The sequence below is a fragment of the Glycine soja genome, chromosome 19 (assembly GCF_004193775.1).
Source record: "Glycine soja cultivar W05 chromosome 19, ASM419377v2, whole genome shotgun sequence".
Classification (NCBI taxonomy): domain Eukaryota; kingdom Viridiplantae; phylum Streptophyta; class Magnoliopsida; order Fabales; family Fabaceae; genus Glycine; species Glycine soja.
Genome location: NC_041020.1, coordinates 49,247,701 through 49,268,010, shown reverse-complemented (window position 1 = coordinate 49,268,010; position 20,310 = coordinate 49,247,701). Strand labels below are relative to the sequence as shown.

At 34.5% G+C, this 20,310-nt stretch overlaps 3 protein-coding genes across 10 annotated transcripts; 2 read left to right on the top strand and 1 right to left on the bottom strand.

The window, feature by feature from the left end:
- Positions 1 to 5,956: 5,956 nt before the first annotated feature.
- LOC114400052 (protein WVD2-like 1) lies at positions 5,957 to 10,908 on the top strand. 7 transcript variants are annotated; one of them, XM_028362312.1, is made up of 9 exons: positions 5,958 to 6,123; positions 6,599 to 6,661; positions 7,103 to 7,176; positions 7,528 to 7,948; positions 9,031 to 9,098; positions 9,335 to 9,428; positions 9,570 to 9,641; positions 9,872 to 9,982; positions 10,301 to 10,908. In XM_028362312.1, exons 4-9 carry the CDS (start codon positions 7,532 to 7,534, stop codon positions 10,583 to 10,585), a joined length of 1,047 nt encoding a protein of 348 aa, XP_028218113.1. In that variant the 5' UTR covers positions 5,958 to 6,123; positions 6,599 to 6,661; positions 7,103 to 7,176; positions 7,528 to 7,531; the 3' UTR covers positions 10,586 to 10,908. The 7 variants fall into 7 exon arrangements, with proteins under 7 accessions (XP_028218110.1, XP_028218113.1, XP_028218114.1 ...); XM_028362313.1 differs by lacking the exon at positions 6,599 to 6,661; XM_028362307.1 differs by lacking the exon at positions 7,103 to 7,176.
- Positions 10,909 to 12,490: 1,582 nt separating this feature from the next.
- Positions 12,491 to 16,157, top strand: LOC114400276 (renalase). 2 transcript variants are annotated; one of them, XM_028362642.1, is made up of 8 exons: positions 12,491 to 12,864; positions 12,934 to 13,203; positions 13,553 to 13,679; positions 13,844 to 13,905; positions 14,046 to 14,273; positions 14,550 to 14,671; positions 15,298 to 15,465; positions 15,623 to 15,758. In XM_028362642.1, coding segments are annotated over exons 1-8 (1,284 nt in total). In that variant the 5' UTR covers positions 12,491 to 12,558; the 3' UTR covers positions 15,624 to 15,758. The 2 variants fall into 2 exon arrangements, with proteins under 2 accessions (XP_028218443.1, XP_028218442.1); XM_028362641.1 differs by having other exon boundaries at positions 12,495 to 12,864; positions 15,298 to 15,436; positions 15,623 to 16,157.
- A 69-nt stretch (positions 16,158 to 16,226) lies between these two features.
- On the bottom strand, positions 16,227 to 19,544 carry LOC114400275 (receptor-like protein kinase ANXUR2). Its single transcript, XM_028362640.1, has one exon. It carries the CDS (start codon positions 19,231 to 19,233, stop codon positions 16,633 to 16,635), a length of 2,601 nt encoding a protein of 866 aa, XP_028218441.1. The 5' UTR covers positions 19,234 to 19,544; the 3' UTR covers positions 16,227 to 16,632.
- Positions 19,545 to 20,310: the final 766 nt, after the last annotated feature.

The window sequence follows — 20,310 nt, the reverse complement described above, 5'->3', positions numbered from 1 at the left end:
CAATTATAGAATTAAAACACAAAATTACTAAGAAAAAAGAGAGGATATTTTGATTGAATATTCCAAAAAGTTCACGTTTTTAATTAATTAAATTAGAAAGCATTTTTAAAATAATTTAGGACTCATTTTTTTATTATAAGATGTAAATATCTATACTTCAATAGTTTTTTTGTGTGAAATTCTCTCCCCGCATCTTTCTCTTTTTCCTTTTCCTCTAAGATCGCAAGTTTATCTAATAAAAAAATTTGCTAGTTCTGTTGTCCCAACTTTTATTGGAATAAGCCTCTTAAACTGTGAGGAATTTATGCACCATACAGGTAAATTCTTTAAAACAATATGAATTCGCAAGTTTCTAGCTAATTTTGTTAGTACTTAATTGAGTTGTATGAGACGAAAAATGGGTTGTGATACATGATCGTGGACAGCAACACAAAGAAAAGGTGTGATCAGTCGTTCATATGTGAACACTGAACATGCACTGTGTAATATAGACGCACAAAACTGATCAATATATATTTGCTCAGGCTTGGATAATATAAGCCATGTTTGATTGTTGATGGGAATATGGAATCTTCCCGAACCAAATCACGATTATTTCTGGCAATGTATCAAAATTATGTGTGGTATAAACTCCCAAATTTGCTTATATATGATTGATTTATTATAGGAAGAAAGATGCGGGATGGAATACCTTTTGTTTTTTGAGAAAATTCCAATACCCTTTGCGATTGACATTATATATTAATTTGTTTTTTTAATTGTACTTATTGCTCCGTTTAACGTCTAAATCTGTTACAGTGTGATTGGTTGGACATTAGCACGGGACCCCAAGTTGATGAAAGTTGACAATGAGTGAAAATCAGAATTGGTAGTTAGGTCTCCGTCTTTTCTAGGATTGGCCTTTGCTAAATTTATCATTTTCTCGACACAATTGACTAATCATTTTATCAGTTAAGCTTCCACGTCTTGTCTTGATTACGATTCATTGTATAATAAAGTTATTATTATAAATATGGAATAATCATATACGTGCATCCCACCGAATAAAGAATAAGAAAAAAAATCCCAAACTTATCGTGAGAACAAATTGGACGAATGAACATTTATGGGCAACAGGGATTTCCTCATACTTACATAGTCGGTGCATGATAATAAAAGATGAAAGTGAACTGCGAAAGCAAGGGTATGCATTAGATAAGATTAGTGTTATTATTAAATAGGGTTAAAAATCAACTTTTTATTTTAAGACTATAAGTAATTTGTCTAGACTAAAAACATCTATAATATGGTGTTTGCATACGAGACTTTACTTAAAAAAAAAAATCAAATATCTAATTCTTAGACTAATTCAGTTTTACACGATAAATGTAAAAAGTTCAATTTTGAATAATTTTGATTTTATAAATTAACTTAATTTGATTGAAAATGAAATTGGTCTCTGTTTAACACTTTTTACCTGAAAACAAGTCTTGAAATAAATTTTAATATAAAATTTTTATTCAATGCAAAAAAGATATATTGGTCAAGCATACTTTTAATTAAAAGAAAACTTAATTCTAAAAAATAACAACAAAATATGATTATTTTGTACTGAATCGCATATAAAACGTTTAAAAACAAGCTTGAACGTCTTCCTAAACATGCTTACAGGCTCTCCACAATATTACTCGGTCTTGAAATATTATTTAAACTTGCATTTTCATCCCATCAACGATCTACTTTGTGTGGGTGTGTTTCACGTTGCATGAATGTATAACTTATTCAAGAGAGGGGGGGAGAGTGTCGGTTGAGGTAGAAAAACTATTTGATAATTAAAGTGTTGTTAGTATTTTTATATATAAATTAAAGAGATCAATTAGAATAATAAAGCCTACATTTTTCATTCCTTCACGTAGCCATGAACAATAAAAAGTAAAAAATGATGCTGTCCACATGGACGATTAATGAACCATAAAAGAACTAGGGGGTTGGAAGCACATGACCCCATAGCTTATTAAAACAAGATGATTAAAAATGTGTATATGCAATCCAAACTCTACCTATATATGGTGGGCATTTCCCGTGCCGAGGTTCCACTCATGTTTTATTCGCTTTTTCATTTTTTATACCTTTGATTATAAATAACATATGAAAATTTAATAATTAAGGGGAAAAAATAATATCATTTAAACGGAAGAGAATTTTGTTAACATCCATATCTAAATTTAATAAATAAATAAATAAAAGATAAAAGATAGGTGATTTGAACATATTTCTTCCCTTCACTTCCCCACACTCTCTTAATTAGCACCAATATAACCTATAAATTCGTTCTTCCCTTTACTTCCCCGCACTCTCTTAATTACCGCCGATATAACCAATAAATTCGTTGTGTTGACGGGGAAAGAAAAAGGAAGGGGAATTAATGTCCTAAAGTGACTAACAAAATCAAGGTTATGGCTAGCCACATAGGGACATAGGAGGTCCCCATTCTAAAAAAGCAAAATGAACCAGAGCCTAATTCTCCTCTACGACTTTGACTGTGTTTATTTTGGACTTTGCTTGTTATATCTGTCTAAATTATAATGATGACAGCATATGTATCTTAAATCAATAAATTAATCCAGGTTAATAGTTATAGATCTACAGACGCTAATGATCAAAGACCAAAGGTTTGTGTGTTGATTAGAAAAACTAAATTGTCAATATAACATTAATATAATTGAATGATTGTATTATACTACTATTGTACTGAGACGGCGTGTTGGAGGGGATATTTAATTAAATGCGAAGGCTAACTTTTCTAAACGAACGGTCAAAAAGGCTTGGAAAAGGGATAAGTTGGGAGATTAAAACTTCGAGTAATATTGCCAAAAAAAGTAGGTTGCACTTTAAAAAAAAAATGTACCAGGATTGATGAGTTTCTCTCTAAGTATACTTTTGTGCTATCTTAAATTTATTAGGTTTTTTTTTAACTTTTGACATTCGTGTTTGTAATAGATTTACATCTACATTTATATTTAAATTTATTTATTTTCACATTAAAATTTAATTTTTTAACTAGTTATTAATAAAGGTGAAAATAAGTAAGGTTAACTATGCTTTAGTATATTAGGGTACAACTTAATTTGTATAAAAGTCTGATTTGACTATAAACTTGTCTAAATTGTCTATTTTATGATAAAACTAAAAAAGAATATATAGGCCTATTGAGCTAAATAAATAGACTTATGGATAGTAATTATATATATGTATATTATTATGTGTTATATATGAATACTTATGTATATATAATACAACATATTATAATAAAATACAATATATGTTATATATTTATGTAAACAGGTTGGTCTATCAAATTTAATGAGTTTTTTTACGGTTCAAAGCTTGACTTTTTTTCCTGAAGCAATTTTTTAGAAAAAAAAAACTAAACTTTATATTCTTGATACACGAGTCAAGTTAAGTTGAGAATTTAAAATATTCTACTAAAACTGTCATTTGACTTTATTGTTTTTTTAATTACTTTTTTTTCTGGGTTATAATGGTTATTTATTTTTTATGGAAAAACATATTTATTTTGTCTCTCAATATTTAGTTTATTTTAGTTTCTAAAAAGAATTTTGATCCATTTTAATCTTTATTTATACTTTTAGTTTATTTATATTTTAAATTTATGTCATTAAGTATCACCAATAAGTAATGACATAACCGTCAGGTGACTTATCGTGTGGTCTACTAATTTGACTGACAAAACAACCACATGCCAAAATTATGAGAAAAATATGTTTTTTGTTTCTCATTTTTTATGAATTCAACTTTAGTCCCTAAACAAAATTTTTATTTGGTATTTTTTTTTACGGATCTTATTTCAACTCTTTTCCATTATTGTCTCTAATCATTTTCATCAAGTATAACAATTGAGTGATGATGTGACAATCACATGCCTTGCAACCTAGACTACTAGTACAATGTAATGGCTATATGATACAAAATATTGTTGGTTCAAGATATTTTTTTACAGTTATGAGGCACTACAAATCTTCTAATAGTATAAAATTGTCAGAAAATGGTCCATGCGAGGGAGAGGAATGATGTTTTTGTTCACTAGAGATGATACTGATTTGACGACAATGATGGATTAATTAGAGGGAAAAAACAAACAAAGAAAGAGAAATGGTAATGGTTAAGCGAGAAAGGGAAAGAGAGGTAATAGAAAATTAAATGGTTTTTGGGGGTGGATGTAAGATGACTATAGCATTGTTTTGGTGATTAGGATTTTGATTGATGGTGGTGGATGTAGGATGATTGTAGTGCATTAGAATCATCAAAAAATGTCTTAATCTAATAATATTTTATCACATTATTATTACATTATTCTAGTAGTTCATGTTAAGGTACATGATTGTTACATTATTGGTTAACAAGGATATGTTATGATAATGACTAAAATCAATGATGAACAAAAGTTTAGAGACTAAAATTGGTTAAAAAATCATAAGTGACTAAGACTAGCCAAAAAATTGTTAAGAGACTAAAATCAGTAAAAAAAAAAAAAATTACCGAGGAACTAAAAATGAATTTATTAAAAAAATGGACTAAAAACATGATTCACTCGTAAATTTGATACAAGATTGCCACATTAAATTGGTAGGCCATATAACTTTCAACGATTGTCACATCATTACTTAATAATAATATTTAAAGATTACAAAGACTAAAAACATTAATGGATAAAAATAAAGGAATTTAGTCAAAGTAACTTATAAGCGGGTTAATGTAGCTTATAAGCTACTAAAGTGGCTTACCAAGTATAGTATTAATATTGGTCAAAATTTAATTTAGAAACTATAAACAAAAAACACCCAAAATTGAGGATGAAAAACATTATTTTTATTAATAATGTTAAGAGTTTTATCATTATTAATTTAAGAATTTTGTTAATTTGTGTCTCTAGGCACATTAAGAAACTGATATAATTACTATTAAAATATAAAAAATAAAAATAAAACATATTATTTGTAGTTATTAATGAAATCTTTGATTTAATAATATAAAATTATGTTTAACTAAATTTTTAGTTACTAAATTTGTTTGAAATTTAATTTTTAGTCCTTAAATAAAAGTTTGACTAATTAAGGTTCATCAACTTTTTCAAAATTCAATTTTTAATCTTTAAAGAAAAGTTTCATCTTGTTAAGATTTCTCAACTTTTTTTTTATTAAGAATTTTAATTCCTAAAACATCGTTAAATAAATAAAAATAATGAACTCAAATTTTTGTTTAGGACTAAAAACTAAAATTTCTAAAAGTTTATGAAACTTGACCAGTCAAAGATCTACAGCTCCTAATAAAAAAAAGTTAAGAGATTTTTACCGTCAAACTTTTGCTTATAAACTAAAAATTGAATTTAAAAAAAATAAAAATTAAAAACTTAGTTAATCTTTTATAATATGATTAATATCCTCATACAAATACATGCACATGACACTATATTTAAACAAATTTAATATAATACATTAAAAGTTTGTCAATTTTCATTATAATTATTTAAAATATTATATTTATCATATTTTTTTTATTAATTAACAGTGTAAAAAAATAACAATTGTTAATTTTTTTTTTCTATAAACAAACATTATGGGATATATTGGGTGAATATGTAGTAGGTGTGTATTAGAAAGTTTGGTACGGATATATGAGCTTAGCCCTTAAGAATGGGGTTATGGTGATATTTATGGGGTCATACAACATCCACACATGACCCTACACGTGTCTGGCGTTTGTCTCTGATTTTCTGCACCTTATTATGGATTGGATTGAAAATTGGGGCTGAGGGTTGTTTTCCATTTGACTCGAACGTCACATTGTTGAAATTTGACTGTCATTTTAACACCGTCTCAAACGGTTAAATTAAAAAAAATAAAAATCACGAGAATGAAATGGCTGGTTGCCTCTATATATAACCAAACCAACGAAGGAAGGAACACTAATAATCGGAAAAGAAAAGAAAAAAAAAACTAAAAGGAATAATCATATATAAATTTTGGATTTCGCACGTAGCTAGCTACAGAAGACAAAGGGGCCTTGAGTCTCGAGATCTTGTCAGATCGGAACGCAACCGCCACCGAGATCGTTTTGTTTGTGGTGCTTTTCTTTCTTCCTCACTTTTTCTCATACCTCTGCAATGTGCCTCTCTTATTTTCCTATTTCGGAGATCTGTTTTGTTCTTATTTCAATGCTTATGTCATGTTTTAATGTTCCTGTTTTTGTTAATTAAACGAAGCCAAGCCAAACCATGGACTCTTTTTTGGTTATTTCTATTTCCATTTAAATAGATTTTGTGTATATTTTTCGTCCTTGGGCCACGTTGGAATTGCCTTTCCCCGACCTCGTCGTTAAAATTTGCATGCGTGTTTCCGAATGATTCTGCTGTTATTCCCGGAATAATACCTTCAAATGCCTCTCTTACCGCTTTTCTCCGGTTACAAGTCAAAACACATTCAAAACCGTTGTTGTTGTTGTGGTTTTTTTTTGTTTCAAAAAATAAATAAACAAAAAGGTTTCTGAGTAGTTATTAGAATTTCTGCTAGAGAAACATTTTTTTTTTCTTTTCAAACAGGGTGTCGTGCGCGAGATTAATTCATTGGCGTCAGCTTAGCTTGGGCCACAAGATGCTTTCAAGGTCTCCTATATCTCTTCAAACTTAATTCGAATAAATCATCCTTTTTACTAGCGAATTGCCATCTACCTGATTGTCCAGAAATCAACATCTATTTTTTTTTATTCTTTTTGCATTGGAATTTATTTCTTATATATACCTCCATCCTATGTGTTTTTGTCCCTTTTTTATGTATTTATTTGAAATACATCTAATCCCCTTTTTTGCTTTTTTTAGATTTTTTGTTTTGTATATTTATATTTGTATCTTTCATTCCCTTTTTGTTATTGCCATCTTTCTTGGTTTGGGGTGGAAAATATTATGGAACAAGTTCTGGCACCGCAGAGATTTTGGGATAGGTGTGTGTGTAAGGGGCATATTAAGTTAGAGCATGGCATGAGAGGCGAGAAGAGCCACTCTTGATCATTTGATCTTACATATATAGCTAAGGTTATATTTAAGCAGGATGGAATGATTGAGATTAGCACTACTGACGCCGTCACCTAATACGCTATATATATCCAAGACTTACTCCTGAAGTAAGTGGACTCCCCTCGAAGAAAGAATTTGATTTGTAATTGTTACACATAGTTTGTCTTGACCCTTGAACTTTGGGATACGTAGAGCAGAGATGCTTCTGTTCCATGCCTCATGTTCTTTTCTTGATCTGTTTGCTTTTGCAGACAATAATGTATATTATGTTTTAGGCTAGTTGAAGAGATCTGCTCCTGTAGCCGGAGAATGTTTATATATCCACCTTCTTAATATATTCTTGTTCTAATAGACATTTAAATTTCTTCTTTGCATGTCAAAGGCATATATTTTCTTCATCAACATAAGCAACCTATTCAAAATGTTTTGTTACTTACCCTGCAACTTATACCATGCAGCGTTATGGGAAGGGAAGTTACTGGCATACAGGTTATGGAAAAGAAGCCAAATGGTGCGATAGGGGCTTCAAATGGCAGTTTAAGTGATAGAATGCGTGTTTCTCCCAAAATTGCGGCAATGGTTCAAGCAATGGATCATGAGATAAAGGAATCTGCTGAAGCTAATTCGTTTGAGAAACATCATGAGAGGAAAGATGTTTTGAGTGCCAAAAACATGAAATTAAATGCTGGCTTGCCAGAAGAGGAGAATGAGAAATCTGATCAGGTTCCAAGCCCCTCTGTTCCACAGCCATCTGATCAGGTTACTGAAAAGCATGTCACCCACGCACAGGCTGTTGATACTGAAGCTGACGCAAGTGGTCTGAACTTATCTCCTAAAGCTAACAATATACACTCGCCTAATTCCTCTAAGAATTCACAGGTATTGTGCCATCATTTTAAGTTTGAGTGTCTGAAATTTGGCTTAATTACTATTTTGGTCCTCTAATTCATTTTTGAAGTTTAATTTGGTCCTCTTATTATTAAAAGGTTCAATTAGGTCCTCTAATTTTCAAAAGCATTTCAATTTGGCCTTTTTATTTTTAGAAGTTTCTATTAGGTTTTTCATTTTTAATACTAAGAGGACCAAATTAAACTTCAAAAATAAATTAGAGGACCAAAATAGTAATTAAGCCCTGAAATTTTTATGTGCGTACCAAGTCAAGTATCTGAAATAGTCCTAATATATGTTGTGTATGAATTTTTTTACGTTGAATTGTTTCCAATAGCACTAGAGGAAATGTAAGTTTTAGAGAATAGCAGAACTAGGATCTGCCTTTTGTTTTTAATGCATGGTTATTTGCATGATATAGGTTAGTGACCAGATTTGTTTTCCCTGTTGCCACTGTTTAAAAAGTTACTTATTGCTGTGAGACTCCTTATAAAACACAAAATTTAGATAGTTAATCAGCCATGGTTTAAATAATTAGACTGGAAGGGAACGACCGCTGAAGTGGGTGCCACCAGGGAAGACTTCCAACGTCTGCTTGGAGAATTAAAAAATCCAGGAGAGAGCGACGTCGTCTATCTTCGGGTTTTAAAGGCCCTGGAGAAGCATAGACGCTGAGGCACACATACCTGGTTACTGCTAAAGAGAGAATCGAGAAGCTACATTTGACAGGTTGCACTTGGTCAATTTCAAATGCAGTTGGTACCAAAAAATGTTCTTGGGAAACTCAATACCATACGTCCACACCTAAGAAATACATGCAACTTCAATTCAGATTGAATGTCTTCAAAGTTCTTCAACCTATGATTTTGCAAAACTGGCTACCAATAGAAAGTATTTTGTTTGGAAATTTTGCTCTTATGCTAGAAATTCTATGTAAAGAAATTACCTTAATCTTCTTATATGTATAGTAGGGATGCTTTGCAATTGCATGTATTTCTGTTTCTGTGTGAGATCGTGTGAGTGTGTTTAATGAGATTACTGATATGCAAAATCTTTTCCATTTTCTTTTTCAGCCAAACTCACCTTTTTCACCAAGGAAGTCGTATCATGATGATGAAGATAATTGGTCTGCTGCTTCCTCGTATCCTCAAAACTTAAACATTTTGATTGTTTATTCTGAACAGATCAATTTTTAGGTATATTGGAAAAAAACTTAGAATCTTCCATAGTCATACTGAATGCTACTAAACATCAAAAAGTTCCTTATGCATTTAATAAAAACTATTTGGAACCCTCCAAATAGACCTACATTTGACCTATATTAGATGCAATATGTAATATGGTGTTTGTTTTCATTTGTTCTTTAACCATAATTAGTAGCGTTGCATCTGCACGCACTGCCAAATCTAAGGTAACTGTAGGTTCAGCCCCTACTTTTAGATGCTCGGATCGTGCAGAGAAACGGAGGGAGGTAATGTTTTACTGAACATTTAATTCTAGTTTATATTCTGGGGTTGTTTGTTCCTGGTTGACAACTTTGGTGTTATCAGTTGAATCTATTTTGTGGTTTTTGACTTTTTGTTCTTATTGCCACTTTGATTTATCTATCCAGTTTTATCTGAAATTAGAGGAGAAACATCGAGCTCTTGAAGAAGAAAAAAACCAGTATGAGGCAAGGAAAAAGGTATAGTGGTCTTTACAGTTGCTGACCCACCGCCCATGTGTGGCTTTTTATTTCACTTTTTGCTTTTATTTTTGTCTCCCCTCCGTGCTAGTAATGTCTAATCACTTTAGCCAAAGCCTAGCCTAGTTTCATGCCCATGTACATGGGTGACTTGATTTCTGTTTATCCTTCCTGGTTACCTTTTGCATATTGATTTGACTTTTATCTTATAATAATAATAACCTGAATAGGAAGAGGAAGATGCAGCAATTAAACAGTTGAGAAAGAAGCTGGTCGTTAAGGCAAAACCAGTACCAAGCTTCTATTATGAGGGGCCACCCCCCAAGACTGAACTCAAGAAGGTACTCTTTTTTCTATTTCATCTGCCTTTTCCAAGTCTCAGGATGCATATGAATTGCAATTAAGAATCTTAGAGTATGCACGAATAGATCGATGGAGTAATATACAATAGGAATGTTGAAATGCATGACAAAATCAGGAATGCAAAATTGACAGTAGGATACACCTATGGCTATGGTACTATTTCTTGTCTGAGTTCAGTGACAAAATCATGAATGCAAAATTGCCTTGTCATGATCATGTCATTTTTAGTTTTCCAAATTTGCTAATAGCCATCATTAATCAGTTAGTAAAACTCTTCATTCCCTTTCCTTTGATAGCAGCTGCCACTGACTCGCCCCAAGTCACCAAAACTGTCCCGGAGAAGGAGCTGTGGTGATGCTGCCGGCATATCCCCAGAAATTTCTACTCGAGGACGTCACAGTGTTGGCAATAACCCAAAACATGGTAGCCTTGTCCCTCCCAAAAACAAGGACCTGGTCACTGGACGTAACAGCAATGGCTCTAGCAAAACCAAAGAACGACCAAAACTGGATAAGGAAACAAAAACAGCTCCTCCTAAAATCACTGAGCAGACAAATGCGGACATATCAGTCCAATCATGAGCTTATCAAGATTTTACTGACCTCCAGCTGAGAAGAAAATAACCTTCATTTTCCTTTGCCTTACCAGATGGGATACTTTGCAGAAAAGATGGCCTAATTTTCTTTTCATCCGGACTGACATTTTTATGTGGTTTGTTTTTTTTTTTTTTTTAACTTGAAGTGTATATGTTTTGTAAGTTATATCGGCACACATTGTTTTATATATAAATAGTTATTGATGTAAGATGTATGTACGAAATTTGATATCCTCAAATTGCTCCAGACTTAGTAAGGGAAATTTATATGAAATATATTCCTTTTTGTAGGATCTTTAACTTATTTTATCAATGCTAAATCCTGTGTCCAGTGTCTTTCTGTTTTAGGTGGTAATAGGAGCTGGATTTCAAGAATTGACATTGTTAGTAGGAGAACACATCTTTAATCTTGATTCTTGATCACGTGGTACTTGTTAAAACAATGGTTATTTATGCGATTTGATTGTTCCAGAACTCAGCATGGATTTGTTTTATTATTATTATTATTGTTATTATCTGTGCATGGCATGCTGTTTTGTATGAATGTTAATTAAACTCGAGAAATCAAAAACGCTAAATTATACAAATAATTTAGTTTTTCCTGTCAAATCTGAGTTCAAAATCTAACACAGGGTTTTTCAGTAACGACATGGCATTTTCTCTTAACAGGAAATTTCCTCCACCTACATATAATAGTCTGACACTTCAACTACGTTTTGCAAATCTTTCATACAATTTATAAATCGCTATAATTATCACTCTAGATCATATACTTGCTTAATCTAAAATTAATATAAAATTATAATTACCAAAATATGTGTTTGTACAAAATTGTGGATTACGAATGATTTTCGTTTTTTGTTCAAAATTATTGATGAATACGATTGCTACCTAAGACGGAAGAAGTAAAAAGCTAGGTTAAAAAAGTAAATGGGGCTGGGAGTGTTTTTCAATGGAAGAAAAATAAACGCATCATTAACAAAAGAGAGAGACGAAACATATTTTAAAAATAAAAAAATAAATGATTATTTTATCAAATTTATACGTTGTCCAAAATGCATTTAGGTTTAATTTTTAAATATTTTTGTGGCATAGTTGAAAAAAGAGAGGAAAAAATATATTAATAAGAGTAAAATAACTCTTGTTTTTGCTAGAACAATAATTTGTTTTTGTGGCATGCTCCAAACTCTGAGTCTATTAGGATGAGTGTTTGAGATCAGTTGGCCTTTGTTGTTGTAGAGTAGAGTCTATGAATTGAATGGAGCTGTCCTCGTAAAAGACAAAAGACAGTGCTATCTCTTATGGTGGATTTGGATGGAAAGAAAGAAAATATGAAGGGAAAAAAAATATAAATAGTGATGTTTTTTTTTGTTTGGTTGAAGAGAAAAGAAAATAGAAAAAAAAGTTGATTTTTTGTGACAAAAATTAAAAATTTTATTTTCTCTCATTTCCTTCTCAACTTAAAAATTAAAATTTTATTTTCTCTCTCACTTTCTTTATTTGAATCCAAATGGAGGGTTAGTTAATGTAGCCTTTTTGGTTACTATGTTGGCCCTCATAAAAGACCCATGCATAAAATAAAAAGTTACAATTTGGTGGGCCCATGCCAGTCTAACGTGTACATTAAGATTGATCAGATATCTAGCCGTCCTCATATTTGGGTAGTGCAGAAAGAAAAAAAGGGTGTTGGTCCAACAAGTACTACTATTCATTTTTGTACTCCTCATATTTATTATTTAGGGCTATGCTAAGTTGAGCAGAAGCACCCTTCTTCTTCTGCTCGATAAAGACACATGTATTTATTATAATAGATAATTTTGTGTGAATTAAATAAGATTAACGTGATTTCTTAACCTGTGAGATTATGACACTATTTAAACAGTAAATATTTTAAGGTGATTGCATGTACTTAATAGGCAATCCAACACAAAATCACTTGGTCCTGGAATCTGGAAAATCATGGTTGGACTTGGTGTGAGTGTAAGTCTCAAGGTTGGACATGTGTGTAGTTGCAGCAATGGTTTTGGCACGGTGACTATGGAAGCTCAAAAACAAAAACTCTCTCCCTCCAAAACCCGCAGGAAATCCTCCTACGGAACTTCTAGAAGGTCCGTTCTGAAGAAATCCTTCAGCCAAGAGCAAGTCACCTTCACCTCTCCTCTCTCCGCCGACCCCCTCGTCGCCCTCATCGGCGGCGGCATCTCCGGCCTCATTTGCGCCCTCTTCTTGGAGAAGCGCGGCATTCGCTCCACCGTATTTGACACCGTCAGTCTCTCCCCTCCCTCCCCTAACTAACTAATTTCGTTATGCCAAACCTAAACGACGTTTTTTTAGGGTATTCACGGTCTCGGAGGAAGATTGGGAACCAGAGTCGTCGATCCTCATCCTTTGAAATTCGATCATGCGGCTCAGTTCTTTACTGTCAGCGATTCTCGCTTCGCTGAGATCGTCGACGCGTGGATGGAGAAGGGTTTGGTGCGCGAGTGGCTGGGTACCGTTGGAGACCTTAACAATGGTGGTGAATTTGTTCCCTTTCTACCCTCTCCTGCGAGATATGTCGCCACCAAAGGAATGCGCTTCCTTGCTGATTCTTTACTGTCTCATGTGATTCCTTACTCCTTGTGTTAGATTACACACACCTTCAATTAAAGTTAAATAATTAGTTTTTCCTCTAAGTTAAAGTTTAAATTAGTTTTATATATAAGTTAAAATCAACTTTTGAAGAAGGTGATATAAGTGAGTTTTTACAGATTAGGTTACAGGAGAAACTTATTTCATTTTTTCTTATTCTTATCTCCCGTGTAAGTGCTTATAGAAAAATTTATCCAAACAAAGCCTTTATTCTACCTTCTTACTTATTTTCCCTCTCCTATAAGTACTTATTGAGAAGCTTATCTAAACAAGGCCGTAGTGATTGTTATTTCTGTTTTTGCTGCTGTTATGAGTTGTGCAGAGTCGCTTGGTTAATGTGGTGAGGCCGTGCTGGATCAGTAAATTGGAGCCGTTCAATGGGATGTGGCACTTGAGTGAAAATGGCAAGCCTCGTGGCGAGTTCGATGCCATTGTTATTGCACACAATGGTAACATAATATGTCCATCTTGACCATATATTTTCTTAGCTTTGCTTCCTTGCTCAACTGATTTTAATATAGACCATTTAGTTGGATTGCTATTCTGAAATTGTATTATCAACTGAAAATTTGTACAGTTATTGGCTTCTTATTGTAACTATATTTGCTTACAGGAAAATGTGCAAATCGCTTGCTTATGACATCAGGATTACCATTAATTGCAAAACAAATGAAGGTTGGTCCAAGATATACGCTGTTCAGTTCATTTGATTTGATAGACTAGCACTCTTTTCAGCTTCATTTACTGCTAAGGCACTGTTTTATTCATCTCATGCTTTTTCTTGTTTCTGTTATATTGCCTAATAATGTGTTAAGAGGTTGGATTTGAGTTCAATATGGGCCCTTCTAGCAGCATTTGAGGACCCTCTTCCTTTTCCCGGGAGCACAGAAGTTCCTTTCGAAGGAGCTTTTGTGAGAGGAGTTGATTCAGTGTCATGGATGGCCAATAATACCAAGAAACTAGAGATTTCCGAGTGTGGTGGTCCTCACTGTTGGACCTTTCTGAGCACTGCTGCTTATGGAAAACAGAATAAAGTTCCACAGGTAGGTGGTTGAATTTTCAAAACTGTATATCATGAATTAAGATTACCAGCGTTAGATTGGATTTAGCTTATATTCAATATTTTTTTATTTGTTTTGAGGGTGGGGAATGGATGGGAATATTACTGATGATATATCATTCGTTATCTTACCTAGAATTACACTTGAAAGGGATTTGATTATTTATAACCTTTGTATTGTCATGCATTGATTTAGACTTCTTTATGAACATATATTGCCTGCAATACTTAGGGCTTTCTACCAACTTTTGGTTATCAGGAAAACATCCCATCTGCTACAGCAGCAAAGGTAAAGGCAGGAATGCTAGATGGAGTTGAGTCTGCCCTTGGATTATCAAAAGGGTCACTTCCAAAACCGTTGTATACCAGGCTTCAACTATGGTAAGAATAGTATCTTGAAGTATTGTATTGCTTGCTTTGAATTGTCCTTCCATAGCTTTGACCAAGTTAGGCGTATAGAGTTTTTTCTTGTATATGCTCAGTAAGGAGGTAGGTAACTGGGAACCAGAATTTTCAAGCTATGTATTTTGCATGTGTAGTCTATGCATGAAGTAACTGGGTTAATAAGAAGAAAAAGGGAACAGCAGAAGAAAACAAGATGGTTTAATAAAATTGAAAGAATTAGCAGTTTACTTGAATCAACTTGCTTGGATCATATCAAGTAAAAAGAAAAGGCCGTAATAAAATGATAAGGGATATTCTTGTACTGGAGGATGAGTATGTGAATATTAATGTCTATTTTTAGTAGGGCAGAGCCTGCCATTTGGGAAGGGGTACAGTTAATGTGACTTCTAACATTATACAGTTGCTTGACGATAAAATTGTTAACTATGTGTGCTCCCTCAGTAGCATTTCTTCTGTGATGTTCTAAGCCACAGCTCAATCTTCAACAAATCAGATGGGATATAATATTTAATAATCTTTAAGTTCTAAAATATCATATTGGTTACCGTTGAACTTTGCATGTAAACTTGTTTCATTGAAAATTGTTATTCTGAGATTTGCAGGGGTGCAGCTCTTCCAACTAATACACCTGGAGTTCCTTGCATTTTTGACCCCTTTGGAAGGGCAGGGATATGTGGTGATTGGCTGCTAGGTTCTAATATAGAGGCAGCTGTCTTAAGTGGAATTGCTCTAGCGAACCATGTATGCCACTTTCACTTTCACTTTCACTAGTTAAGTATTGTCATTGTCTTACACGAAATTTTTTAATATGCTAATTGGACATCTTCAGCCTATGTAAGTAATTCAGTTTTACTCTATTGTGAAGTGCTTTATAAATTTTTATTTATTTTTTCTTTCAAAATTGGGTTGGACACTTTTTTGACACAGATTGCAGACTATTTCCAAAGCCCTGGAACTGACCCTGGAGAGTTTGCTGTTGGTTTAAATAATGAGTTTCAACCACTGGAAGGCCATGATATTGGACAATTCCCTGGTTTGGGGTCAGAAGAAAAGATGAGTGAAGGCCAAGCGTACGAACTTGCCAAGTAGTCCATGGTGCTCATGAAGGTCTCTCATCTGGTAACAAAAAAGTCATCTCATATCCATGCAAAGGAAATCCCCCCGAAAGCTTTGCTGGTTTTCAATGGAAGATATAGCTTGAAATTTGAACGCTCCTTTGGGTGAAGAGGGGCCTTATCTCCCTCAACAGCCACATGATGACATGAAGCGTCTCAGAATTGTAATTCACGCTTCTCTTTTGAAGAAAGAGATAGTGGCATTAGCCACATGATGACATTAAAAGTCTCAGAATTGTAATTCACGCATCTCTTTTCAAGAAAGAGATAGACATTATTATTGTCCTGAAATGATCGTAAATCATCTTTCTCATATAATATCCTTATAAACATTTTTCCTTTCCTAATTTCAGGTTAAAGATAACAAAAAATTGAATCATTAGAAACTGTATTGAATGCAACTTTTGCCTTCAAAATTAAGAAACAGTACTGCTTACATTACATTTCTACCGAACAACTCTTTCTAGATTTTAGACAGCGTTTTTGCACGCATTAAATATCAACTCGAATTTTACAAAAGCCAGATAAGGATAGGTGAGGTTTCTACAATGCTAGTAAAGAATCAGAGTCTCCAATAATATTTCACAAGCAACAAGTAATCCAAGTGCTGCCTATACAAACTGACAGAGACAGGGTATAAAATAATTAATGTTTGTAAATATAAAAAATTCATGATAGGGGAGGAAAGGATAGAAATTAGAAATTCAACAAATACTTTTGAAGCGACGCAAACTAGGCGGTTTTATTTGCTTGAATTCCATGAATGCTCGAAGCTACTTCCCCAACATCAAAACAACCAGTTATCCAGAGCATATTTTATCTTTATCGTCCTTTTGGATTGACAAATTCTGACAAGATGGCATTTGGATTCTCATTAGAATCGCTGCTAAGGTCATGCTCACTTCCGAGGCTCAAGTTTTTATAGTGACGTGCCATGTCGTTGTCTCCCAAGCCTACATCTTCAAAGTTACTTTCCTCAGCACGAGCAGAATGAGTTGAACCACCTTCAACATTTTCTTGCAGGTTGAGAGCGAATTCGAGATTCCACAAGAGATCATTCATGGAGGGACGATCGGTACCATGATCAGACAAGCACTTTTCAGCCGTGTCTACAAACTTGTTCAAGCTTTCTGGATTGATCTTTCCCTTGAGACATGGGTCAATGAGATCCTCTAGAGTTCCTTTCTGCTTGCAAAGCAATGCCCAATCAGCAAGACTGACCTGTTCCTTTGGAAGGCTAGGATTGAGAACCGGCCTGGCACACAGCGCTTCAAACAGAACAACCCCAAATGAGTATACATCAGATTTTTCAGTCAACTGTTGCCTCCTGAAGTATTCAGGATCCAAGTAGCCAAAACTTCCCTTCACCACAGTACTAACATGACCAGTGTTCATGTTTGGACCCGTTTTAGACAAGCCAAAATCTGAAACCTTGGCATTCCAGTTTTCATCCAAGAGAATGTTTGTTGTTTTGACATCTCTATGAATGATGGTGTACTTAGCCCCAGTGTGAAGGTAGTGAAGCCCTCTTGCAGCTCCAATGCAAATCTCCAACCTTTGCTTCCATGACAGAGTAGACATAGGCTTGTTGCCCTTGTAAAGATGCTCTCTCATGGTGCCAAGAGCCATGAAGTCATAAACCAGGCACATCTCATCATTTTCCTCGCAGAACCCAATCAAGGACACCAAATGCTTGTGTCTCAGCTTGGAAAGCATTTCTATTTCCGTTTGGAACTCATTAACTCCTTGTTCTGACTGCGGGTTTGACCTCTTGATTGCCACCTTCATTCCATTATCAATGACACCCTTGTACACCTTTCCAAATCCACCAACACCAATGACGTTGGCCTCGTCAAAATTCTTCGTCGCTTGCTTTATCTCTTGCAAGGAGAAATAACGGCAAAGACCTTGAGCCATGGCAGATAAGTTGGCACTGCTAACGCTCTTCCCAGACGAGGCAGAGGATTTGCTGTGTGAGTTCAAATAGATGGGAAGCCAGCTTGTCTGACCCTCTGACCCTGGAGCTCTCTTCTTCTTGTTGTACACAACGCATAATGCAGCCATAAAAGCTAAACCAGCAGCACCTCCAGCAGCTCCACCAATAACAGCATGCTTGTGATATGCTCTGTGGCTAGTGAAACCTGCTTCCTCATCCTCTTTCTGCTGCCTGAGGAGCATCTCCGAAAGCTGAGGATTGGGACCAGACAAGTCTGTGTCATTGAGCTTGAATATTTCCACTCCATTGAGCATGGCATCATAGTACTCGGGCTTTGAGTCAGGTGAAGGGTGGAGAGCCAGCCAAAGCTTGTCATCACCCTCCCCATCTTGGACATATATCACATAGTCCTTATAAGTTGGCACTCCCTTACCTCCTGTCCACCCTATGACATCAGCTTGAGCTTGTGCCGTTTGGTTGTTGAGAAATACGTCGAAAACAATCTCATTGACCTTGGAGTAATAGTAATCACAAAAATGCAACCTTACAAGGTACATGGAATTGGGATCAACTTGGAAGATCCATGTGAGATTGAAGCCCATGTTGACATCCTTGTCAGTCCCCATTGATCTTGACGTGGAGTAAACATCAGAAGGAGCAATGTACTTTGGCATGGTCTGGTAATCAATTGGAACATTCTTCTCAGCTTGGTTGGTCACACCAGTGCCTGCACCATAAAGGTAAGGCGTGTCATCATACCACATCCTTGTAAGGCCAGAGTCGTGTGTTGGAGATATGTACTGTCCACCAACATTTAGCCTAACCATGGTTTGCAAATTCAAGCTCTTCACATCCGTGGTTTGGTCAGCATAACCTACCAATGCCCCAGAATCAAACAACTCGGGCATCGGGATCAGCTGAAGGCCGTTGACAAAAGCGAATGTGCCATTGTATTTATCAGAAGGCTTGAAGGTGAGAGTCAAGGCATCTGAATTCAAAGGTGCAAGGGAGTACTCTCTATCAATGTAGGCCTGTGAGAGGGCCTCACAAGTGGTTGTAGCGCTGAAATTGGAGAGGAGGGTAACCCCATTTGCAGTCACGGAGAAATATGAGTCAGAGGGATTGAAACTGCCATAAAGAGCAGGGTAAAAATGGAGCCTGAGCCAATAGCGCTTATCGGGTTGGACGGGGAATTTGTATGTTGTCTCGGATGTGAAAACACGTGCTGACATGTATGGAATCTCAGACATAAGAGAAGGATCTTGGTAAGAGGCTTTGGATGTGATTGAGCCACCTTCTGGCCCCAAGAACTTGCTATCAGGGCTCCATTGTCTTCCATCAGCATCTTTGGCACCCCCTCCATCCAACCCACAACCCAAGATCAAAGAACCTGGCTCCTCATTCCAAGCACCAGCATCAATCTCATTCAACAGAACAAAGACACAAACAAGAGAAAGCAAAAGACCTTTTGCACTGGAATGTTGCATGATGATTGAAGAAGGGTAATAAAGAAAATCCAAAGGAGAACACGTTTTGGTTTGGCCGTACAGGAAAAAATTAGATTACAAAGATATATATAACTTACAAGACAAGATGGGTTTTTATTGTCCTGTACGCCAAAAAAAAGAAAGTGGCTTCTTGGTTTTTCTTTGTGCTCCGATTATGGGGATGCTATACGGTTTATTTACGTCATTTTAATCATCTATGGAGATTCAAGCAACCAAAAAACTCACCTGGGTTGGAGGTACCAAACCAGGCAAGAAGGAGGAGGAGGAGATGAAGTTAATTAATTTCTATCTTTCTCTTGTATTATGATCACTTGGGAACGTTTTTTTTTTTCCTTTTCATACTTGGGAATGAGAGGTGGGGAGTGAGAATCGTAATTGAATGAATTGGATTGGTTACAGCGTGGTTTGAATTTGAAACATACGAGTCTAAGCTCTATATTTAGCATTCTATTATTCTTCGCTAGAATTTGTTATTCAACCCCTAGTTTCTATCATTACACGCACTGAAACGAGGTAATAAACATGCATGTATTGTCGACTCGTACAATTTGAATTTGGCTTTCATATCACCCACCCAAGAGGCACACATGCATATACCATATGCAAATATTCAACATAATCTGTTCGAGTTTGGTTATAATGAGTTTGTTTAAATTTAAAAAAATCTTTAAATTATATTAAAGCATTTTATATAAGCATTTAGGATTTGTTTCTTAAAATAATTTTTTTTTTAAAACAGGAACAATTTAAATAAATACACTTGAAATGAGAAAGAACATTATTTAGACAAACTGCTTGTTTCGTTCAACACATAAGTTTAACAATACTCACTCAAGATAACACACTAAAAACACTGAAAGGATTGCAACTAAATTTTATCCTTATATATGCCATGTATAATATTGATAAGTATGTCTTTTTAGGAAATTAATTTAGTTATTTGAGTATTATTCTTTTTATTTACAATACTTTTTGGTAAATTATATTTATTTAGATCAAATTATACTTATCCACAATGCTCTTTCTCGTTTTGTTAAAATATATTGTTTAATCTTT